General features: G+C 38.8%; 2 protein-coding genes across 10 annotated transcripts in view; one reads left to right on the top strand and one right to left on the bottom strand.

Moving 5' to 3' along the window:
• Window positions 1-13,325, top strand: part of PAX6 (paired box 6) — an 18,236-nt gene extending 4,911 nt beyond the window's left edge. For 2 of the 9 annotated variants that reach the window (XM_065404327.1, XM_065404324.1), the window contains exons 3-11: window positions 209-250; window positions 344-559; window positions 1,026-1,191; window positions 7,557-7,715; window positions 8,557-8,639; window positions 8,901-9,051; window positions 9,184-9,299; window positions 11,964-12,114; window positions 13,176-13,261. In XM_065404327.1, coding sequence (XP_065260399.1) covers window positions 209-250; window positions 344-559; window positions 1,026-1,191; window positions 7,557-7,715; window positions 8,557-8,639; window positions 8,901-9,051; window positions 9,184-9,299; window positions 11,964-12,114; window positions 13,176-13,261 — 1,170 coding nt within the window. The other 7 variants (XM_065404332.1, XM_065404329.1, XM_065404325.1 and 4 more) reach the window with 7 other exon arrangements.
• A 10,727-nt stretch (window positions 13,326-24,052) lies between these two features.
• The window catches only part of ELP4 (elongator acetyltransferase complex subunit 4), a 268,089-nt gene continuing 266,200 nt past the window's right edge, over window positions 24,053-25,941 (bottom strand). The window contains exon 10 of the mRNA XM_065403949.1: window positions 24,053-24,184. Within this exon, the coding sequence (XP_065260021.1) occupies window positions 24,053-24,184 (132 nt within the window). The remainder of the gene's footprint in view (window positions 24,185-25,941) is intronic.

Raw genomic sequence — 25,941 nt, 5'->3', positions numbered from 1 at the left:
AACTAGTCTGGCATACTTATTGTGCAGATTTAAGGCATATTTGAACATTAATACTAAAATACATTTTTATCAGATTTTTTCCCTCCAAATGTTTTAAAAGTATCACATTTGTAGTTTGTAGGGCCACAAATGTAATTTTTTTTTTAAGAAAGAAAAAAATTTTCTAAGTAAGTTCTCATACCATTTAAGGTATATTTTTGTGTTATAGACCCATGCAGATGCAAAAGTCCAAGTGCTGGACAATCAAAACGTAAGCTTGTCATTGTTTAATGCATACTTAAACAATTTTATTTTTGTCTTGAAATTATTAATAATGTGATTTTCTGTCCGCTTCCCTATGCAGGTGTCGAATGGATGTGTGAGTAAAATTTTGGGCAGGTATTACGAAACTGGCTCCATCAGACCCAGGGCAATCGGAGGTAGTAAACCAAGAGTAGCGACTCCAGAAGTTGTAAGCAAAATAGCGCAGTATAAACGAGAGTGCCCCTCCATCTTTGCGTGGGAGATTCGAGACAGATTACTATCAGAGGGGGTCTGTACCAACGATAATATACCCAGTGTAAGTTCATGAAAAAAATCTTCCTATCTGTTGTGTTCAGTGCCTGGTAGCTGTAGCGAGCCTCTGCTTCCTTTGTTTTGATATCAAATGAGACGATAGTAGTTCACATCATTTGCATGTGGCAGGGTCAGACAATTTTTTGCATAAAGAACTTGATAAATGCCTTAAAAATCCGGGTTTTCCTTTACGTCTGATCCATCAGGAATTCATATATATATATATGCAAGACTAAAACAAGGAAAATCTCTATGGGTTTATTAATGGAATCTGGTAAATCGCAATACAAAGCGATCAGTCTATGATAGTTGCTTTACTCAGTCAAATTATTATCACATAATCTCTTTAATTATGTCCAGGTTAAATCAATCCATAGCCCTGATGCAGAGGAGTGTGGTGATACTGAACTGAAGTCTTGTTATAAGAGTGCTGCACACTACCATTTTGTTTAATGTTGGTTGCCTTTCAGGTATCATCAATAAACAGAGTTCTACGCAACCTGGCTAGCGAAAAGCAACAGATGGGTGCAGATGGGATGTATGACAAGCTAAGAATGCTGAATGGGCAGACAGGGACATGGGGCACGCGACCCGGATGGTACCCCGGTACGTCAGTGCCAGGACAGCCTACGCAAGGTAAGGCAGATCCCAGTCAGATGCGCTTCTGGGCTTTGCAAAGCTTGTCAACAAAAGAGCGCCTCTCCACACAGCCTCGTCTGAGCTCTCCGATGACAAGCAAAGGCGAGCATGGACGTTGATTATCTGCGCTGTGAATTTCCCCACAGAAAAATATGTCAAAGTGAGGTTCATTACATCCCTGAGGCTTTTAAAAAGGCAGCGGTTTTTGCAATGTCCCCCCAATGTATCCCTGTTGAAATGAATATTTTACCCCTTTCCAAGAAACCTACTTGGTGTTATAGCTAAATCTCCCATTTAAATGCACCGAGAACCACCCTCTTGTAGGAGTATGACAAGTTAGCTCGCTGACAGACTGCGAGGTAAACATGATTGTATCATATTGCGCTTTACTGTAATTGACAAATTATGTGACTGTGAGTAGAACGCATCTGGAATGATGGGGAAATAAACGCAGGTGTGCAGTGCAGCTACAATGTAAGGAAGCGTTGGGGCTGATTAGCTGATTGGTTTCCAGTTGGGTTCTTAAATTTTGCATTCAGAATCCTGTTTTTCGGTAAAAAAAAAGTGCCAGTGAAATAGCAACGCGGACCTGGCGTATGTGGGGGAGGCGCCTGAGCTATTGATTTGATCCTTTACCTTGTCCATCAGCCTATTAATTAGAGTTTCTGCTCAACATCCAAGCTGGCTTTTTTGTGTGAGCGTCTCTAAACCCAGAGAGATTGGCCCCACTGTAAGGTAACTATCTCTGTAGGGTTGATTATTGTCCCTCCTCAGTGGACCTGAAACAACTTTGTAAATATAGGAACCTGTTTATCCTGAAGATTAATAGGTATTTGTTGTAGGAATGACAAGGGGATAATATAAAGGATAATGGGATGGTCTGTTACATACTTAAGATGGTTAATGGCTCCTTTTTGAATACAGTCTCTGTTCAGGCTCAGACCTTTCCCTAGCTGTGGTCAGTTCTTTAGAAGAGGTGTCTATCCAACAACCTGCTTTTTGTTTTCCCCCCGCAAGAAAAAAAATCAGTAACAGTATGCGGAATATCTGGTACAAAGGATGTTTCTGTCACACGCAAGAATTTGTTATGGGAACAATTCTGTCGCTATGTAATTGCTCATTAGAGATCGTTTTGTTTCTCATTAAGGCGACATGAATAAGCGTCTAGTTGAAGGAGACAGCTGTAGAAATGTTCCACAGGAGACCTCTGGACACGATATGGCACCGCTTGCCAATTAGACATGTCAGTTTTAAGAGAAGAAAACAATCCATGAAGGACACTAGAAAGATAGAGAGCAAAGCTCTCGCCTTTTTTGTCTAATATCATCTCCTTCTTTGGAACTGGGAGAGTCCTAATGATCGCCCAGTCCCTGGCTAGCTCAGCGAGAACTCAGCCGAAGTAATGGGTCCCGCACATTTACCTGTGGGCTCAAACTTTCCCAGACAGCCTTTAGTGTTTCCGGTTTGTCAGGAGATAGAAAGGGCATTAGAGAGTAACCGAGGCTTGCCCTGGGAAGGGAAGGCTAACTAGCGTCCGAGTGCCCTTAATCACTCCCTTAGCCCTGGGGCTGCCTTGTTCCTGCACTGCCTGGCCCTTTGCTTCTGCGGAGGGCGAATGTGGGTAAAGGAGTCAACCGTGGCCAATCTATACTTTGTCTATGGATTCTAGATGAGCTATAGAGTTATATATAGAACTCTGCATCTATATGTGCAACCTAATCTATATGCCTGTAGCTAAACTAGCTCGCTATAGCTAACTCATATGATATACGTATAGAATCTACCCTGTATATAGACAGCTGTCTAAAATGTCTCTGTGTAACCTGTATGCATACAAGTGTCATCTGCCCTGTGTCGCTATCGCTGTTTGGAGACATCTAAGCTGATGTCTAGCCAACTCACAGACCCGGGTCCCACACTGAGTGGCATTCTCCGTGGGTTTTGACAAGTCATTGCTGGTTTCATAATTCATTTGAATTATTTAGCTGGGTGAAGGTTGGATTTGATCAGGGTGGAGCCCCCACCCAAGGCTGCGTCCCCTCTCCATAGTACCCAGTCAGGCGGAAGGCGCAGGGTGGGGGAGCTTTGGGTGCCTGTAGGTGAAATGTTTCGAGTTTAACCTCCTCAGTCTTTAGGATCTTTCTCTTTTCTCTCTCCCCCCCCCCCTTTTTTCTTGTTAAATCAAATTACAGATTGTTCAGAGCCCCGTATTGTATCAACTAAAATGAGTGTCATTTTCGTCAATAGAATTCAAAATTGTTCAGGCACTTTTTTCCTCTCTCTGGGTTTTAGAAAACGTGTTAAATGTAGAGATCAGTGCGGGTTGCGAAGCTACACCCATGTGTCAGAGCAGCACTCCGAACAGTGAAACCTCCCCGCATCCAGACAGACTTGAGAGTCTGGGTTTGTTGCTAAATCAGAGATCACCTCCCCCAACCCTGCACTAGAGAGCCCCGGTTAGCTTCTTCCAAACACCCCCTTTGCCCAAGCCCGACATCGGTGGGGATGGGGGGAAACAGACTCGCTGCTTTCCAAAGCGGGTGCGTTTGTAACTGGCCAGAGGCTGATGCGGCCGGGTGTCGAGCGTTGCTTGCAATGGTTATATAATGCGTGTTGTGGGGCAGTTGGGATGTCTTTGTCTCATTGTGTTTGTTAGACTCTTCCCCCCCCTGCGTTGGAGAATTAGTGTTGGGATTGTTGGCGTTGTGTGACATGTATTAGTGGATTTTGGCTTGTTTCTCGCATAGCCTCCCTCCCCCCAAATGTGCCAGGGTTAGAGAGACGCACTAGCCGTCAGTCCGAGCTCTAGCAATGGGGAGAGAGTAAAAAATAAAATCAAGCAAAACATTCCCATGCACATCCAGCTTGGAGCACACCAGCCTGGGACCTGGGAGCGAGGGAGAGGCGGGCTGGGGCGGGGGAGTTACAGACACTCAGAGCAATTGCATCACAACATTAAAATGAATAAAATGGATTTCCTCTGGAATATTCATGCTGGCGCTAATGTTTTTTCCTTGCAGGGCTATGTTCCTGGGTTTTAAGAGTCCATTACTCAGAAAGCATAAGGCAAGGTTAGGTCTCAGAGGGGGACAAATATGGTCTCAATCTGATAAACGCCATGCAGCAGTGAATAAAATAATGGATACATGAGGGCTGACAGAACAAAAAGAGACATCTCTATCCGGGAGAAATTCTCCAGTGATTTAGTGGGTTTAGGGATCACGGAGACACTGTTTCTTATCTTCCCCCCTCCTTATAAGACTAAAGCCTTCTATAGGATTTAGACACTTTCTCTTTCAACAGATGCTACAATGTTTTGATCCCAGCTCTGCAGCTGAAAGGTGCCGCAATTGGTTTGCTATCTTTTTTTGCTTGTTTTCCGCCTCACTGATTAAGACACTAAGAAACTAAGGAATGATTTTATTTCCCAGAGTCTTTTTTCTTCTTTTTCCAGGAAACAAATCCTACAGCCAGCGTCAGATGGTCTAGCTATAGGATAATGGGACGCACATTCACTCGCTTTCTTACGGATTAGGTCTAGAAGGTGGAACAGCCTATTGAGAACGTTTCTAAAAAGGCCCCCTTTTAAAAGAAGACATCTTAATTGTCTGACACTTTAAAAAAATCATATTTGTTATTCCATGGCGAACCTTTAGTTCGATCAACAGTGTTTTAAAAGCACAAGTTTGGGAAAAGGAAGCGAACCAAAGCGAAACTTCCCAGAGGTTGCAAGAAAAGCTGTTTTAAGACAGTAAAAAGCGCTTCATTAAAGCTTTAGAAGGGATGGTTGGCTCCGGAAATATATATATATATATATATATTTTAAATCACTCAATTTTTAAATTTAAGATTGAGAAACTACAGTTTATTGTTGCAAGATCGAGGAGTATATTCAGTGATCTGGCTGTAACCTCTCTTTTTGTACAAGGCTTGCACATGAAGGAGGCTGTACATTAATAACTGCTGACAAATTACACGGGCACTGGTTTCTGATCACTAACCAGCTTAAATGAAACTAATGTGCGATATAGCCTTTTAAATGAACAAGCCACTGCCGCCAGCGCTCGGATCAGTTCTACCACACGTAACTTCAGGTGGCTAGAAATAAACCAGAAAGAAAGGGATTGATTTTTAAAAAATAGTATTTGAAGACATCACTAGAGCTTTGTGAAAGAAACAGAGCCGGGTGTGCAGTGAAAATGCCTTTTACAAGGACGCCTTCCCTAGCGCATTCCAGCGTCCAAGAATTTCAGAATCTCCCTTGTAGTTGTGAGGGTTGCAAGTTTGGTTTCTTCTTCGGTAAACAAGGGTCGGTTTAAAAGTTTGGCTAGGAAAATGCTTCTGCTCCTTAAGAAGCAGGGGGAACTAGCAGAGCAGCCGAGAAGCCTTTCTAAACGCACCCCCGTCCCCAAATAAAACCTAGGGTGTGAACACACAAGTCCTTGCTTGGGAAACACTTAAAAAGTCACCCAGCAACTTTCACTAGTAAATAAAAACAGACCCTTGTGCTCTAATATGTTAGTTGAAGCTTATCTAATCTTAGCTAAGTAGTTTTCTCTCTTTCTGGTGTTGAGTAAACAGGCTCAGTGTATAGAGATATCCTATTCACAAGTTTAGGGGTGTTCTTTCTTTCTCTTCTCCTATAGAAAGTAAAAATCCTAACTAGCATTGAGTAGCCCAGCCCAGGGGACAGTGATTAATGATAGTAGTGCATAAAGGTTAACATACTTCACTGAAAAGTCTGTTGACTGGGATCCTTGTGATACAATGTGGACCACTGCACGCCTCAAGAGAATCTTTTTGTTGTCCGCCCTGATTGTGTCCTCAAAATTCTGCCCACGAAAGTTTGCCAACCCTCCTGCCCCAAGAGTTTAATAGTTTCCCTTACTCTGCTGGCATTGTGTACTGGTGAAAAGCAGCCCTTTTCTATTCAAGTGTTGGTGGTCATCTCAATAGATCTACAAACGCCCATATGGTGACCACTGTAGATGAATCCAACTGTTTAAATGGGGAAGAAAGTTTGGGTTTTAAAACATTTCAAAGTGTTTGAAAAGATCCTACCAGATTCTGTCACAATTCGCTTAAAGCTTTGAAGGCTGTGCCTATTGTTAGCTGATTATAAATGATATTACTTTAAAGTTGATTTCCCACAATATTTAAAGGATGTAACAGGAGTGTTGCCATTTATTTTGTAGCATAACTTTTAAAGCAAATTAGTATAAGTAGCCCCTGCCTCCCTTAGTCCAGCTTTCATTTAGCAACATCAAAATGTCTTGAAAAATATGCTCTGAAAAGAGAGGGAGAGTTAATTTAGTGACAACTTCTCTGTCTTAACAGAAATGTCCATTCCTTTTGCAAACCTTTCTGGGTGTCTGCAGACACTTTGAAAGACAGCTAGACCAAGTGCACATCTTTCCATCCTACAGAAATGTGAAAACAATAAAATTTCCCCTTGTTTAATGATAGAAATTACATTAAAAGTGGTGGAAGTGCCCTAATTAAAAATGTACCACTTAAATGATATGCCAAATGTTCAGCTGCAGAATAGCATATTTAGCTAGTTAGTGAACTCGCTACTATTTCTTTTAAAATTACATGTTAAATTTTTAAAAGAAATCTTACTTTTCTCTGGTGCAACACATTACAAAGAATGGACAGTCCTTTTATCTAAATATAAAATTCCATTTTCAGCAATTATAGCCTGTTCTTGGTGATGATATAATTACAGCTGTGCTCAGTAATAGGTGTCAAGGCAATGCACACTCATACAATAGTTGAATAAAACTGCAGAACAATGCAGGCACTTCTAAATTCACAACCTTTAAAATGAAATTGACTGTGCAGAATTCAAATAAAAACTGGATAAATATTTTTTAAAAAAGATTACAAGCTTGGTTTGGTTTCTTAATAGCATTTTCTACAAACCTATCAACATCTAATTGATTAGATAGGAATTACTGATTATAGATAATCTGAAATACTGAACAGCACCATTTTAAATATAGCAATAGGTAAATAAATTCTGCAGAGAAAGGAGACTGGCATGGCTTTTTAGTAAAGATTCAATATGAAGAATGATTTTCACTGGAAATGATTTTTATGCCTGTTTTATTCCAGAGTAAAAAAGGAAAATATAATTATATCACAGTGAGTTTTTATATTTAATTTTTATGCCAAGATTGGAAAATAAAATGCTATTATATAACTTATGTCATCAGTGAGCTATTACTTTGACACTTTAAGTGTGTTTAAGAAAAGATGTCAGCAAACATGGCTGACCCAGTTTATTATTGTATATTGCAACTATAGGAAACTGGTAGTTGGGCTAAATTTGTTTTAATTTTCCGTTGTGGTTGTTGCAGATGGCTGTCCACAACAGGAAGGAGGAGGTGAAAACACAAACTCCATCAGCTCTAATGGAGAAGATTCAGATGAGGCCCAGATGAGACTTCAGCTGAAAAGAAAGCTGCAGAGAAATAGGACATCCTTTACCCAAGAGCAAATTGAAGCCCTTGAGAAAGGTGAGTGACATTTTCAAACTACTAAAATAGGAGAGAAAAACAAAATGCTTGCCGGTTATGTTCATAGCTAAATGGAAGTGGGGCATTCACAGACATTATATACATAGATAGAAAGGTACATAAAATCTATGCTTCCCACCCTTCTGTTTTTTTCCCCATCATGCTTCAGAGGTTTATTTATAGGCATTTTTATGGCATTCATCACTGTAGTATCTGAACAGCTGTAAAAAGTTTGATTTTTAAAGAAAAATATGTAAGAGTGCATAAAGATTATCCCGGGCACAATACAATTCTATTCACAGCTCCCCACTAATCCCCTCATTAAAAACATACCAACCTTCCCAAAGTCACAGGGCACACTGTGCATGCTGGCTGAACGAGAGTTATGGAACTCCCAACTGCTGTTCACCCATCCTTGCTACAGGTCACACTGTGACATGCCCAGAGGGTTTGGAGCGAGGGCCTCATGACCACAAAGATCCTGCACTGGCAGCAAACAGCTGTGTGCCAGGCCACTTGCTGGTGAGAGACTCACAGCTGCTTTGAGTCCCCTCTGACCAGGGTCCTGGAACCCTAATACGCCCTGAAAAATATTCACATTGGACCCAGTCCCACAAATCCTTACCCATGTGATCTCAGTGGGGATACCTATCTGAGTACGGCACAATTATTGCCCCATTACTAGCCCACACAAATTTCAACTTCACTTTTACATGACTGTCCTGTAGAATATATAGAGCATGGGAAATGCTAAGAAATAACCTGACGTTTCAAATCTAGCTATGTTAAGTCATTAAAAAAAAGTCTTTAGAACTAATGTGACATTGTTTCTTTTTTTCAGAATTTGAGAGAACCCATTATCCTGATGTGTTTGCCAGGGAGAGACTAGCTGCCAAAATAGACCTACCTGAAGCAAGAATACAGGTACTCAAATTCTTGTGCCCTTAAATTTTTTTATGACTGACTTTTCAAGGTACAAGGAAGCCACTGATCTCGATCAAACATTTGTCCATCTCCAGCTTTGTGAGCATAAACAACAGACATAGGGTTGACTTATACTTAATGGATTGTTATGCTCCAAGGAGGCTGTATGTTAGCATGTGCCATGACATGTAATGAATGATTTGGGGCCATGTAGGTATAATCTTGCCTATGTAATAATTTAAAAAAACCCTTTATTTTCAGGTGTGGTTTTCCAACAGGAGGGCAAAATGGAGAAGGGAAGAAAAACTGAGGAATCAGAGAAGACAAGCCAGCAACACACCCAGCCATATTCCCATCAGCAGTAGTTTCAGCACAAGTGTCTACCAACCAATCCCGCAACCTACCACACCTGGTAATCTAAGACATATATTCAGATTAATTCATCCTTTTAGGGAACTAAAACATAATCCTCTGACTATATATAACAAATGTTATCGAAGCTTAAACTAATGTGTTCATCTCCTATTTGTCTATTTTATTATAGTTTCCTCTTTCACATCAGGTTCAATGTTGGGCAGAACAGACACTGCGCTAACAAACACATACAGTGCTCTGCCACCCATGCCTAGCTTCACAATGGCTAACAACCTGCCTATGCAAGTAAGTAATATAATAAGTTGTCTATTAGATAAGTGATGAATGGCCAGATCCTCAACTTTGTGTGCCAAAAGGTCCCTCAGAAGTCAGTGGATCTTGGAGTGTGCCAGGAATGTAAAGACAGGCCCTCAGTACGAATTAAGGAAGAGATTTTGAAAGGCACAAAGGGCAGTTAGGGGTCCCAGCTCTCAGTGCAAGTGAATAGACGCTGAGTGTATAACACACCTGTGTGTCTTTGAAAATATTTCCCCTACAGTCCTAGCAGAAACAAAAAGGGAAGAGCAGCAATAACGATTAGTGGAGTGAAGAGAAATTTAAAAGACTAAAATTATATAGTTTGGAAAGGAGAGGAGTGGGGAGGTATATGGCTAAGTTATATAAAATAATGAATGGTATTGTGTGGAGAAGGCCAATTGCACTCAAAATTAAAAGGCAATAAATTTAACATTAAGAAATTAAAATACCTGTTTAAGAAAAAGATGATTAACTTGTGGGACTCCTTGCTACAGTATTATTGAGGCAAACAACTTAGTAAATTGCTAAAAGGATTAGATTTTTACTGCTCAGGTAATATGGCTTTGGGCACATTAGGAACATCTGAGAAAGAAAGATGTGAATGGCACCTGCAATTATGCTAGCTAAGTTAAGATTCCAAGAGCTGTTGATCCTCATGCTTGAAAGCATATAGTGATCACCAGAAGGGTTAGGAAGGAATCTACTCCTCTGGGGATTCCTCTATAGTCCTTTCAGATGCAAAATATAACTTTTTAAATGGGAGGAGAGGGGGAGGCTGGGCATTGTAATGGTACTGGCCAGTTGTGAGGGTTTTATAGCCTTGTCTGAAGCATATAGCATTGATCAGTGTGGCAGACAGGATATTAGATAAGATGGGCAATAGAGCTATTCCAGTGTACTAATTACTATGTTACTAATTGCTCAGAATCAGCCAAACAAAGTTTGGTGCTGCAGGCAGAATCCCTCAAACTTGTAGAACAATGAAACAGTTAAACTGTTATTTATTGATATTTGAGGCCTTTGGTGCAATTCATGTCAGTCAGAAAGTGGATGGCAAAATGTATGCCAGAGATACATGTTGGGAGTGCAGGAGACCCTCTTAAACTTCATTCCTCCTTTGGCTTGCCATTTATTACAGAGGTAAAATAATTTTTAGGCACCTAACTCCCTTAGCCCCCTTTGAAAATCCCAGCCTAAATATTCATTGCTGAGAGATAACTGTATAATTCATAAAGGTGATGACTGAAATGAATTTGTAAGTGGATTGTGCATGGTCAGCCTTAATCAATGACAGTGTATGTTCTACCATGCATATTTTGTAGTGTGTAGATAGTGTGTATGCATGTAAGGAATATTTGCTTGTGTGGTACAAGGTTTTGTTGTCATGAGTTTGGGGCCAATTTCAGTTGTTTTGAGTAGGGCCCTACCAAATTCATGGTCCATTTTGGTCAATTTCACAGTCATAGGATTTTAAAAATAGTAAATTTCATGATTTCAGCTATATAAATCTGAAACTTCATGGTGTTGTAATTGTAGGGGTCCTGACCCAAAAAAGGAGTTGAGGGGGGGGGGGTCACAAGGTTATTGTAGGGATAGCGCTGCCTTCAGAGTTGGGCAGCTGGGTGGCTGCTGGCTGGGAGCCCAGCTCTGAAAGCAGAGCCGCCACTAGCAGCAATACAGAAGTAAGGGTGGCATGGTACGGTATTGCTACCCTTACTTCTGCGCTGCTGGTGGCAGGGGGCTGCCTTCAGAGCTGGGTGCCTGGCCAGCAGCCGCTGCTCTCTGGCCACTGAGCTCTAAAGGCAGAGCAGTTGTAAGAGTGGCAGTACTGCGACCCCCACTAAAATAACCTTGTGACCCCCCTCATCCCCCGCCACTCCCTTTTGGGTCAGGACTCCCTGATTTGAGAAATGCTAGTCTCCCCCGTGAAATCTGTAGAGTATAGGGTAAAGGACACAAAAGACCAGATTTCATGGGAGGAGACTAGATTTCATGGTCCGTGACACATTTTTCATGGCCGTGAATTTGGCAAAGTCCTAGTTATGAGTAATCCCCCCACTGACATGGATACCACCAAGAAATACACTGGAAAAGTGTGTGTGTGTGTGTGTGTCTGAGAGAGAGAGAGACACACACACACACACACACACACACACACACACACACACACACACACACACATATTCTGGTATACTCCAGTGAAGTTACTTCTGATTTACATCAGTGTATGTGAGAGCAGAATTGGGCCCACACTCAATCTATCTGTACATGAAAATATCATGAGGCCTATTCTCCTCTGCATAAACAACAACAAGGCCAGCATTTCAAGCTTGGGTGCTGAATGTTAGGGATCTAAATCCGTATTTAGGCACTTACATAAAATGGCCTGATTTTCAGATACGCTGAGCACCCTCAGCTCCTATTGACTTTAATAAGAGTGGTGACTGACCAACACCTCTGAAAAGAGACCACTCATTTAAGGTCCTAAATATGGATTTAGAAGACTAACTTTGGCTTGTTTGTGCTTATGCAAAAGAGGCTAGGTCCTATGAAACTTCTGTGTGCTGGTAGATACCAATAGATGAAATGGAGGCTTCAAATCATTTTAAATTAATAGATTTGTAACATTATTTTGTCCTTTCCTCCTCACAGCCCCCAGTACCCAGCCAGACCTCCTCCTACTCTTGCATGCTGCCCACTAGTCCGTCAGTGAATGGGCGGAGCTATGATACGTACACACCGCCTCACATGCAGACACACATGAACAGCCAGCCAATGGGCACCTCTGGAACCACTTCAACAGGTAGGTGTCCATTCATTTCTTCTATGAAGCTAAATTTCCCATAGTTTGGTTTCACCGGTATTCTACCCTGTCTTTCTTTTAGACTAATATTCATTTGGTGCTAACCATCTGACTGCCAAAAGGTCCAAACCTGTTACCATTGGCTTAAATAGCAGCAGAATTTGACCAAAGGCCAAAATGTAAAACCTTCCTTGGCTTTTGGGGTGTCCATTGAAATCTTATTTTAAGTTACAATCGAGGGGAGAGACAAAAACTGGTTGCTTAAAGGAAGCAACCTAATGAAGGTGCAAGAGAATTTTTCTCAGGATGGCCCTGATCATATCAAACAAGTAGGCATGCTATTAACTTTATTACTGTGTGTAGTCCCATTGACTGTAATGGGATTGCTACTCATAGTAGTAAAGCTAATCATGTGTGTAAGTGTTTGTAGAATTGGGGCCTACATTTGCAGATGCGGTGGGGCAGAGTTTTAAGACATGAGGGTGTCTATCAGGCTGATCTCTTGTAGAGGCTTCAGTGTATTTATAATAAAGGAAACTAACTGAAATGAATGAACAAACCATCTGTTGTAAACAGGAGCAAATTAGACACATTTCTGAGAATAAAAAGGCTTGATAGTGAAAACTTTTATACGTGTTGGGCCAGATTCTCAGCTGGTGTAAATAAGCTGAGAATTTGGCTTATTTTTATCTTATGAAATGAAAATTTATTGGTAATAACAATTCAATTCTATAAAAACAACGAGGATTCCGGTGGCACCTTAAAGACTAGCAGATTTATTTGTGCATAAGCTTTTGTGGGTAAAAAAGTGGGTTTAAAGTGCCACCGGACTCCTCGTTGTTTTTGTGGATACAGACTAACATGGCTACCCCTCTGATACTTAATTCAATTCTATTTGTTCAGAGGACTTTTAAAACATACAAACAAATCCTAAGATTCTGTAAGTTGGTAGGTTGATTTAGTACTTTCCAGAATACAAGAACAACTCTTTAAAATTGTAAAGCAGAAAAATGTGTTGTATGTAGAAAAGCTAAAACATATATTTCACACTCATTTTTCAGGTCTTATTTCACCTGGCGTGTCAGTTCCAGTTCAAGTTCCTGGCAGTGAACCTGATATGTCTCAATACTGGCCAAGATTACAGTAAAACATGTGTTAATTCCGTAAATGACTATATGGACAACAGTTGGATGTTCAGCAGTATTTTATAAAGGAAGAATGGCTTCTGTACTGCAACTGTGCCCTATTCTGTAACACATGGAAAAGACTTTAACATGGACCTTTGTACACTGAAGGCATTATATCAGTTGGAACAAATCTTCATTTTGGTATCCAAACTTTTATTCATTTTGGTGTATTATTTGTAAATGGGCATTTGTATGTTATAATGAAAAAAAAAAAGAACAATGTAGACTGGATGGATGTTTGATCTGTGTTGGTCATGAAGTTGTTTAAAAAAAAAAGAGGAAGCCATGATCAACAAGCTTTGCCACGAATTTAAGAGTTTTATCAAGATATATCGAATACTTCTACCAATCTGTTTATAGATTATGGACTGATGTTCCAAGTTTGTATCATTCCATTGCATATAATTAAACCTGGAACAATACGCACTAGATTTATGTAAGAAAAATATCTGTTGGTATTTCCAAAGGTTGTTAACAGATGAAGCTTATGTGCAAACAAGGGGTAAGAGAGAACTTCAATGAAGAAAAGAGTTTGATAGATAAAAGGTAGATTGTGTCTTCGATATAATCCAATTTGTTTTATGTCAAAATGTAAGTATTTGTCTTCCCTAGAAATCTCCCAGAATGATTTCTATAATAAAGTTAATTTCATTTATATTTGACAAGAATATTCTATAGATGTTTTATACACATTTTCATGCATCATACATTTCTTTTTTGGTCGGCAAAAGTTAATTGTTCTTAGATATAGTTGTACTATTGTTCACAGTCCAATCATTTTTGTGCATCTAGAATTCATTCCTAACCAATTAAAAGTGCTTGCAAGAGTTTTAAACTTAAGTGTTTTGAAGTTGTTCACAACTACATATCAAAATTAACCATTGTTGATTGTAAAAACCATGCCAAAGCCTTTGTATTTCCTTTATTATACTATTTTCTTTTTAACCTTATAGTGTGGTGTTGCAAATTTTGTTACCCTATTAGGTTAACATTATATATTGACTGAGTGTTAGTTTGAATTTATTTTCAATTTTCAATATTGGAGGTCCTCAAAGAAATAACTTTATAGATGTTATGACTCAAGCATGCTGTAATTTGGGTTGAAAAGATTATAAATTCATTGAAAGTCAGATCTATACAAAAATCAGCTTATATAACAGTATTTCTGAAGGAGGAAAACGTTTTCCAATCTGCATAGAGATTTACAATTAAGTGCTAAATGAACTCAACCATATAGCAGAATTTTCAATGGGGACTGTGCTTTGGGGGCTACTGCTCAGGCCAGTATTTGGGTTTTTTATATATATATATTATATGTTCTTGGCTATAAACAATTATTTCATTTAGGATGTTTTTAAAAAGCAGCTGTGTTTGTAACGAAAGCAAAGTTCTTTTGGAAAGCTAATACCAGCCCTTTATACCTCCACACAGCATAATCTTTATGTAATTTTCCACTGAACCTATAACCTGGTTAATATCTCAACATGCTTTATGTGAGGGTTGCTAATGTGGATGTGGGTGGAGAGCGGCATGTCAAGAAATCATGAGAGAAGACAAATCAACAGGCAACAACAATGCAAACTGTGACTGGCTAGCAAAAGCTAAAAGCCTTTAGTTATTGGCAGCTAAATCTAAACATTCCCACATCTATGAAACTGCTTCATTGTAGTCCAGTTGTTACTTGCAGTGCTGCAATGAAGAACAGATCTGATGCTTAAAAAAACCCACCCCCCAATTCACAGCGAGTTTGGAGCCTGTTATATTTTGTGGGCTGTGCAATCCAGCACATAAGTAGATATAGAAAACACTTTGCTGTAAACTTAAACTAACAGAAATTGTGGTGCTGAGTGAATCACTACACCATTGCCAGGATTAAAGGCATCTAAACACACAATCCTTTAGGACATTGATATGTTCCATTCAAAGCACAAGATGATTTTTAATAAAAGAAAATTAAAAACCTGACAGGAGCAGAAATGTATGAAAGCTAAACAACATTAGATTAAATCTTCCTTTTTTACTGATATTTGTCTATTACAGTTAATAGTTGTAATTGCACAGAAATTACCAGCTATAAAATATTGATTTAAAAGGGAGATTTTTCATTTAAAAATTCTATCATTTATACATTTCTGATGGCTACAGTTATTGTTTTTATATATGGACAGCTGCATACTAAATACAGAATAAATTGAATCTTTGCATATAACAATATACACAGTTTCTGTGTGTGTGTGTGTGTGTGTGTGTGTGTGTATATACAGATACACACATATGCGCACACACACACATGGTATCTTGATTAGTAGGCCTAAATCAGATTACTACGACTATAAATGCTCGCTCCAGCACCTGTAATTAATTGTGCATGGGATTTATTATGGAAGGTCAAATGAAGACTTTGTGGAGTCCCCTTTCAAAAGACAACCTGTGTGTATATGGTGTGTTTAATATTAGCTAGCTACACAGATTTGTGTGTGTATTATGTAATATATACAAACACATGCTGTCACACATATATATATATACATTCTAGGTGAAAGCCCGTCCTGTCGTACAGGCGTACTTTGTAAAGTGTAAAAAAGCTGAAAATGGCTGAGAACTTAAAAATTGGATGGTAATAGACTGCAAAGGCCAGTGATGATTGAACCTGGTAATATTTTAAACAAAAAGCACTCTTAACCATGCTTGTAGCTGTTTCCATTGCATCACCATTGACTCACCAGGCATTCTAGGCTTCAGAGTAACAATCCTGGAATCGCTCTCTCTCTCTCTCTCTCTCTACATAAGATGAGAGATGGAGACATAGGGGGAAATAATTGCCATTTTTGCAGTTCCAAATGCCAGCACATGGATATCTCACTATCACATATAGTCTAATTCTCTTCTCACACAGGTTTTTGCACAAGTGTGTAGCACCACTGGCAATACTCCTGATAGATGCAAGTATGAGCTCAGATGTATATCCTATATATGCTGTAAAACTATCTCTGTCTCTATTAATATACAGGGCCGGCTCTAGGCACCAGCATTCCAAGCATGTGCTTCGGGGTGGCACTTTTCAAGGGGCGGCATTCGGTTTTTTTGTTGTTGTTGCTGCAGCGGCGGCACTCTGGCCCCGTTTTTTTTGCTTGGGGTGGCAAAAAACCTGAAGCTGGCCCTGTTAATATAAGGTCACCATGGAAGTAGAAACTGAACTGTAATGTGTTCTATATAGACAGTGCGCGCGCACACACACACTCACTCTCTCTCTGAATGGGGCACTTATTGGAGTGAGAGTTTGGTTAACTATAGCATGCAGGCAACATTTCTGGCTCACTGGCTGGTTTTCCTGTCCCTGTAGTTGGCGGGGAGGGCACTGGGGAAAGTCCCTGGCTGCTGCACATTAGGGAGAAGTTAGGACAGTTGGTCCCTGAGCACTGCTTGCCTGGAAGGGCTCCTATGCTCTGTGCCAGGAGGCATTATGAGTTATAGCGTTGCTGTGGAGTGCACTAGAGGACATGTGTCTAGAGTCCTGTCAAGACCCTCTTCCCTAGGGTGGGTGGGGGAGTGAATACAACCTCTCAGAATGTGTGAGCACTAATGCCAGTTCCTGGTTACTTGCTCAAGGGCAGGCTAGACCTCAAAGCAACCCAAGTATCTAACTGGGCACAGAAAGCTTTCCCAGTATTTCAGAGAGAGAGAGAGTGACAGACAGTGAGAGAGAATGTGAGAACTATGTGATTCTTTACCAGGAACCAATAGGAAAAAGGAACTGACAAATAGTGCATAAATTAAAATCTTCAGTGTGCTCTGAAGAGCATCTAATGATAATTTTCATTATCCTTAATGAAGCCAAAATTTCACTTTACCCTTCTACAGATGTATTAGCCAAGAAGATTGAAATCTAATATAAAGCATCACTCAGTGTCACTCAGATATTTCTGTTAGCCTGATCCAGTTCCCATTGAAATGACTGAGAGTTTAGCCATTGATTCTAATAGGAGTATGCCTTTTCTGTGCATTGGCTTAACCTCCCCCGTATTTCGTTAGGCCACCTTACACTTCATTTATCAGACCATCCGGACAGCTCCCATGCCATTTCCCAGTTACAGGCTCCACAGGAATCCGCATGTGAACACTGGCTTATTAATACTGTATTTTGTATTTCAAATATTCTGTTCTAGCTATGATATTGCCATCCACAAGTGATAAGCACAATAACCGAAACATTTTAATAAATAGGGTGTATCTCTTTCAGGCCAGTGCCCTTTACAGATTATATACATAAGGGAATCGCTTCTGAATCACACTGCTGAGCTGCTGCTTTTAATTGTTTCTAAAAGGGGCACATGAGTCAAATGGCACCTATTTAAATGAGCCAGGAAGAGTCATGTTGCAATCCGGATTGTAAAACCCATGGTGGAGGTGCAGGTTGGGAAGGGAATTCCGCCATTAATTTTTAACCGTAATTTATTTATTTACAGGTAGACGGCTAGCAAAACAATGCTGGATGATTTCGGATTGGTTTAATCCAATCAGTGTGCTATGAAGTACATTTTTCAGGAGGCAGAACTGTATTGTTGCAAACAACAGACTAGGACTGATAAAGAACTTGGTTAGTTCTTATATCTATGCCCTCTCCTACTAGTCAGAGCTCTCGGGATATTTTATTCTGATTGATTTATCATACATTATTATAATTGAATAAAATGTACTATTTAATTTTCTCCAACAGCCACAAGCCTAGCTTTATTTTAAAGCTAAACTTCTCTCTGCATTTTCATGGTAGTATAAAATTCAATGGAAACACTTAAAAATGCCTTATTTATTTTGCCAGTTCACTTCCACTTGCCCTTAACACCAACAGGAGTCAAGTACTGCTCCAAGTGCAGCTAAAGAGGCACTTCTGCTCCATCGCCAGCCGTGTTAGTGCTAATTCAGGCACACAAGGTCATAGCACCGTCTTTCACTTGTCCCTTTCTTAAAAAGAAAACTGCATTTTGCTCAGCCAGGCAATCTGGAAAGAAAGATTTTCATGACAATTGGCATTTCTGAGACTTCTCCTGGTGATGGCCCTTTTTTCAGAAAAGTGGCCTGGCAGGAAGGGATGTTTCATACCTTGTGAGTTTCTGATTGCTGGGCCAAAGGAAGTGGACAGAGTGCTTTTAAAGGACTCCTCATCAACAAGCAACCTGCTTGGTTAACGAACAGAAGCCTGCAAACCTGTTCCTAATTCAGTAGCTATGGTTTTTAATCACAAATATATGACCTCCATGGTGGGGATTTTTCTTATAGAAGTGGAGGTCATGGCTCACGTGGGCAGGTGTGCAATGAGGTAATAATATGAGGTAGTAGAGTAGGAAAGCACAGCAGAATTGCTCCAACCTGAATGCTTAACTGAACTACTTTTTCCCAATTAATTATTTTATTTTCTTGAACTTTCAAGGTTTATATTTTTTCTTGTTGTCTATTTGTTTATTTCTATTGCAGAAATTCCCAGAGGCCCACTCAGGACTGGACCCCCATTGTACTAGGCACTGCTCAAACACATATGGAGAAACAGACCTTGCCAGAAGAATTTACAGTCTAAGGCCTTCATTCAGCCTGATCCATGTGGGTAGACCCCTGCATCTGTCAGGCGCTCCATTGACTTCAATAGGACTTGACACAGGTGTCTGGGCCCACACACACACACACTTCAAAATTGGGACCTAAATTTTGTGGGTTTGTTTTTCATTTAGAAGTGTAGGTATCTTGTTCCTATAGGAAAGATGCTAGAGTTTAGCTTCGAGTTTCTTACTCACTTGAGTATTAGCAGGAAAGTCACCTGGCTCACACAAAGGCAGCTCACATAGTTTTGGCTAGTGTACATGGGTCCTAGTGTGAAGCCCAGACACCCCACTCACTGGACACTGGCCTCAGAAGCTGCATTGCGTCTGGGTCAAGTTTTGAACAGAGGTTTTGTGAGAGCCCCAGCAAAGGTTCGTTTTTTCAGGTGCCTGGCAGGAACTGTAGCTTGCATTAAATACCCCAGCAGAGGTTGCAATTGCTTCCAGGCACCCAACAGGCTTCACGTAAATTCTAGCAGTTAAAAATTGTAAGGGTTATGAACTGTTGTTTTTCCTCCCTTGGGACATGTGAGCTCCGCCAGCTGCACCAGCAGAGTTTGCAAATTCCTTGACTCCTGACAACTTCTCTCATGCAACTTACATGCTCCCTCGCCTGTCCTGTGTTGAAGCTGAAAAGTTCTGTGAACAGATTTAACGATACTTCACAGAAGTAATACATGGAAAAATTAAAGGGATCTGGCTGGCACAGAAACCAAATACTGCAAACAAATTTCGTTGTGCATGTTACAATTAATACCTAGCTTCTAACAAGTGAACATTTTAAAAATCATTCTTTGTCAGGTTTTGTGCTAAATGTTTACTTTTTGCTTTCCTCTCTGCTTGGACAATTAAAATCAGTGAAATCTGCTTCACATTTTTAATTCTGCAATGTTTGTGTTTCAAACACTGCAGAGGAATGTTGGTGTGTTTTTAAACCCCCTTTTTTCAGAATTTGTTTTACATTTTGGAAACTGTCCTGTTTCAGGTTTTAGAAAAGCATGTCCTTGTTTTAATTTGGGCTGAATTTAACTTGACAACATTCCATTAAATAAGTTAAGGCCAAATTTGGCAGTCATTGCTTGAGCAAATCTCCTATTGGGCCTGATTTTTCTCTCTTATATTGGTTTTACACCAGACTAACTCAATTATTCCTGAGTTACAGCAGTGTAAGTAAGGCGAGATACAGGATCAATGCCTTCAATGGATGTTTTGTTTGAGCAAGGATTGCAGAGTAGCCCATTAAAATAGGAGCCCTGATCTCATAGCAGGATCTGCTAGCATTACACCTGTGCATTGATTTAAATTAAATTATTTAAATTAGCATATGCAAAAGCAAGTTCAGGGCCAAGAACTACAGAAATGTAAAGCAAAGCCAAAGAGCTCAATCTCATTGAGGTCAAACACCTAAAACAAGCTTGAAGCTTTTTGGCCACTCTGTTTTTAAATTGTGAGTGGACAATTTTAAAAAAGAGAAAAGCTCCTTGTTTCCCTAAATCTCATAATTCAAAACCAGCTTGTTTGATTAATCTCAAACTTACTCTCTTCTGGTCTAAGACTAAGCCTATGAAACTTCAAGCAATACAAAGCCTTCAGGCTGGCTTACTCTGGTTTTGCTCCATGGTAACAGACCAGTTTTCAATACGGGAATGATCAGGATATTTATAATTTATACCTTTGCAGTTTTCCCAAGGTTGTGTTTGGAATAACCGTTATTTTAAATTAAATTTTAAGGTGGAACCTTGTTGGTTTGTGTGTTATCACGTATCAAATCTGAAGTAGTTTAATGCCCATTTTCCGGTGATAATAGCTATTGTTACATAAAATTGAATCAAGCTGCATCTTCAAAGTTGCTTTACAAATTTCTTTACAAGTACATTTTAAAAAAGCTATAGTTTAATCTATCATCATATTCGCCTCACATTCCAAATACCTATATTTTGATAGCTTCAGCACAACATAAATTATATAAAGAATCCTTATTTGACATATTAAAGAGTCAACACTTTACACAATTATGACAAACAGTGAAGAAAGCAGTAATGAAATTTAAAGATCTGGTGGTAAGTTTGAACTGGGAATGCATTCAGCAGAGAGACTCTATTGTCTCTATGCTGATATGTTATATACCTAATATCAGCCTCAATGCAAGAAGTACGGTGGCTTCAGCTTGAAGCCCACTGAAAAGTAAGTGGCTCAATTTTTTATTTTTCTTAAAAATAACCTGAAAACAAAACACTAAACTCTACAATCCATAACAGCTGTTCAGGAAAGGAAAATACCTATCTAAACGGAAGTGTGAATCACTTTCATTCTCATAAAGGCGTCCCAGCCAAATCAACGCTAAGGATCTAGAGGAGGTGTGCATAGTGGAGTCAGCAATGAATTATGGCAGTCTGTGAAGAAACAGAGTCCTTCAGGTCAAGAACCTGATATGCCTCCTGTAGTAAAAATATTTATCGGCAAATAAAGAGAGGCACAATCTAGTGGAATGTTTGTATACAAGGTTTGGAGGGTCATATACTAGACACATAAAAGTGAGTATGGAGAAATTTCATGGAGAGTTTAATGTTATGGCTAAATATTTTTATCCATTACTGCAAACAAAAATGAGAGATAAGAAGTCTATTTGTGGATCCAATGGAATGCTACATCATACACACTATCAAATAGTAACATTGTTTTACTGGGTAAGCCAAGTCACTGACATATATTATTGTAACTGATACAATATTTTGGAAGAAAAGAGAGGAGAAATTTTACTACATGTTTTTGCCTTAGGTGAACACTATACATATGTATACTGTAAAACTTATTTCACACAGCATGTTCAGTGAATCAGAAAAACAAACAAAGAAAAAAACATTTTAATCTAGTTTTGCAGGCGAATTTCCCTTTTACTTTTATTATTCCAAATACTTTTTTAGTTTCTATGCTAACCTATTTTAGCACTCAAAATTGATGTCATAAATATTACATTTATATATACATACAGTATTTATCATCTATTTTCAAGTCATATGTTAACTAGAAATTGGCTGTGAATTTTAGTGACATTTTCTGCCTGTGTGTTAAGTCAATGACCTATTAAGTATATTCACAAGCCATTTACATAGCCGATGACTTCACATTTCAGATGGCTATACCATATATGTTTTCTGTTACAATACTTATTTATGTAAAAAATTCATAATTGAATATGTAATGTTAATTTTGTTTAAATTATTTGAATTCAAATATTTAAATTAATTAATACTTTCTAAAGGTACAACTAAGCATTTGATGAGAATTTTTGCTTAATGTTACATATAATGCAAAAGGACAAATGATGTTTTTGAAATCAATGGTGATTTAAGTATATTGGTATAAAAATGTAGGTGTCTTTTAGCTTTATGAAACTGACAGATCCATTCTGAAACTTTGATTAAAAAGGATTTGTGTTTTTAGAAATAAAAAAATAAAATGGGCCTATCTTAAAAAAAAGCGAGAGAAAAGAAATCCTGATTGTTACCACAAATGAAATAGCTGATGACAAAATAGTAGTCTTTTTGATTTTGATCACAAAAAATAAACTGGTAGTGACAGGATATGATGGATAGATTTGACATCCTGGCAAATCACTGTCATGGATTCAATTATTCTAATTCAGAATAAAAGCTGTATACAGTATGTGTTTATGCTACAGTGGAGTTTTTAAGTGATTGACATTCATCATATTAGTTAGACAGTTTTAAAAGCTATGTCTTTGTTTTACACACAGTGTTGTCAAGAACAAATAAAGTAAAACCTGGATTGTATAAGAAAAGCAAACCGTTTAATCAACTTTTCAGTTGGAACCTCATCAAAAGACATTAACATTATTATATTGTATTAAAATGCTATTTGGAAAGTCAATTTCACTCTAGCCATATTATATCCCATTATAGAGATTGTTTTGTATTATTTCTTATGAAGCAGACTTCCATTTTGAAAGGGGGTATATTGTCCTCCATGGAACTTCCAAACCAGATTTTAGATTACCTTATGTTTTCAAAATTCAATTTAATTTACAGATCCGCACTGCCTAGTGTGCCAGATACAAAGTAATATATAGGAGATGTTTAAAAATATATTTAATAGTTTTCCATTTGGATATATATACACACATACACACAAAATATTCATAAGTTCACAATAGTGTACATGATGGTATGGAAACCTGAATTAGTTTTATTTTCTGTTCTGTTTTAGACCATCATTCTGTGATACTCTTCTCCAAGCTCCAATGCACTCTTCTGGTTTTCTAGCATTAATGTAGCTGTCAGTTTGAATTTCAATCTTGAATTATGTCTGTTGACATAATTTCATAGTGCTGACTTCAATTGTTTAGGATTACTGTTTTGAACTACACAAGGAAATCAATTCTTTTTTCAATGTTTAGTAAATTCCACTCAAGTGCATTTTAATACATTTATTAACCCATAAGGCAAACTAATTATCTATAATATATTCTTACTATGGAAAAATTCTTTCTTTATCATTTTAATTATTGACACAGTAGAACACACATGAAATACTGCAATACATTTTTAAATGCATTGTTTATGTACTCTGTAAAATAACATCATATCTACTTTTGATTTTGACAATAATGATATTTTCAGATGTACAAAATTATTTTTTCAAACAATAATAATTGTTAAATTTGGCTTTAAAATAAAATGTGATAATGAATTCCTTAATCTCATTTACTAATGTTCACAATACTGTCTAATTTATATTTTACATTTATAATCAATGTTTAATACAACCATGTTAAACAGACACATTTAGCTTGTGAAAAACAACACATTTGGTATTGTTTAGTAAAGCATCTTGAACTTTAAAAATAAAAATAATTTTGATTTTTTATGAGAAGAACAAAATATTGTACATTTCCAGAATAGCAGTGCAATGCAGCGTTTTTTTTAATGTAACAAAACCTGTGTTGCAGATGTTCTGTAAAAAAGCAAACAAACAACAAATGTCTTCAAAGAAATCAGGATGAGAAAACGAGGCACCATTTTACAATGTGTATTTTTAAGGACTGCTGGGTCAAATCATTAAGAAAAATATTTTCATAAGTCATTAACAGTCATAATTAGAGTGTCATATAAATCTGAGTGAACTGCTAAGTAGAAATCACTAGAAGTCCAGGTGCTTCTTGCCTATGGCCATAGCACCACATCCTGAGCTCAGCAGTTTGGTGGATTCTGCCAGATCCTGTTTGCTTGAGCGGCTCACTGTGTCTGACAAGTCTGGAGGCAAATGCAGTCGCTATGGCAGGAGATTTTCAGGAGAGAGTGGGGGAGAGAAAGAGAAAGAGAGAACAGAACAATTGTAATTAAATTTGCTTTAGAAAGCATATTTCAAAATGCACTCCTATTCTCTGCTGAGCAATATTTACTCTCACATATCCAATACTTGTTACAACCATTTTTCAAACTGGTATCCAGATAGATATGTTTCAGATGATATCTTTGCAAAACATTGGTTGGTTGGTTGGGTTTTTTTTTGCAAACTGGATTAGATTTTCCTCATAAACATTTCTGAGGTGAAAATCCAAGTTTATAAAATTTATCTAACTATATAACTGTGAGCCTGATCCATCATTCCTTAAAGTAAATGGCAATTTTGCTTCAGTATTAACAGCAAGATTGAGCCCTATAATTGATATCTCATTACAATACAAATATTACTATATTTATTCTCTCAAATATTCTACACGAACAAATTATGTCTTGTTACTGACTTTAAAGGCAATAAGCAATATATCATTGATGACGGATATAGATGTCATACTGATTATAACATAACACGAGAAGCTAAAGGCTTGTCTATCTACTTACTCTGTTGTAAATCTTAATAATAATACTTTGTATTTCTATGGCATATTCCATCTGTGGTTCTTAGAGATTTATACACTAATGTGAGGTAGTACACACTGCATGCGTGGCAGGTGAATGAGCTGTTGGGGAGGCTAGCCCCTGGCCTCTCCCCTCCGCCCAAGGCCCTGCTCCTTCCCCTCTCCTTCCACCCCTGCTCCCTTGCCAGAGCCCAGAGCACCCCCCGGCTCCCTGCATGCCCCCAGCCCCAGCCCTGGAGCACCAGGCGGGCAGAGCAGCCAGAGCATCACCAACCCTAGCGCTGGATGGGCAGCACGGTCCCTGTTCCCCCAACCCCAGGCGGGTGGGTGGGCCAGCATGGCCCCAGCCCCTGTGAGTACCGGCCCCAGTCTGCCTGCCGCAGCTTCTCCGCCATGGAAGAGCTGGAAAGGAACTGGGAGCAAGCAGGAGGGGGCCTGAGGGTGTAGCGTGGGCGGGGCCATGCCAGGCTGTTTGGGGAGGCACAGCCTTCTCCAGTCTATGCTACCTACCACCCATGATGCACTGTTAAATCCACTTTATGGATGAGGAAACTGAGGTAGAGAGATTACATGGTTTGTCCACAGTCACACAGTTCTTGTTCAAGAAACCAGGCACTATTTGTTCTCTTTCCTAATTATGTTAAATAAAAATGTTTTAACTCTAGTTCAGAGTTCTTTGAAATAGGATGTATGTGCTAGCTCTGACATTATTACTTAAGGTTTGGAAAGCAAGGTGCAATCTAAAACCATGCTGTAGTTTTTCTGCCTATTTTGTGAATTACTGGCTCACTTTGTGGGTGATAGTGAACTAGTGAAACAGGTCATAGCCATTCAGAAGAGAGGTAACAGAATAACTTTTACATACGTAGGGAAGTGATTTATAAAATTGGCCTTATGAAAGGAGAAAATCCAATAGCAGGCAAAGGCTGACCTGTGTGACTATCCTGTTTAAAATGTACAGTTCTCACTACGGCAGGATAGCAACGAGAGAGGTCGGTGGATTTAGTCAGACCCCAGGGATTTATGTACATTCATATTCACTGTTTTTCAGAGCTATGTTTTTCTTACATTTAAGTTGTAAGCTTTTAAATATATAAATTTTCCCTTTATTCTGTACCTTCTTGACTTTTTTGAAGACTCTTCTTTACAGAAATGTAGGAAAATCAAC

This window comes from Emys orbicularis, chromosome 4 (genome assembly GCF_028017835.1).
Source record: "Emys orbicularis isolate rEmyOrb1 chromosome 4, rEmyOrb1.hap1, whole genome shotgun sequence".
In the NCBI taxonomy this organism is placed as follows: Eukaryota; Metazoa; Chordata; order Testudines; family Emydidae; genus Emys; species Emys orbicularis.
Note: the sequence above shows the minus strand (reverse complement) of the source record. Positions and strands in the feature narration are given on the sequence as shown.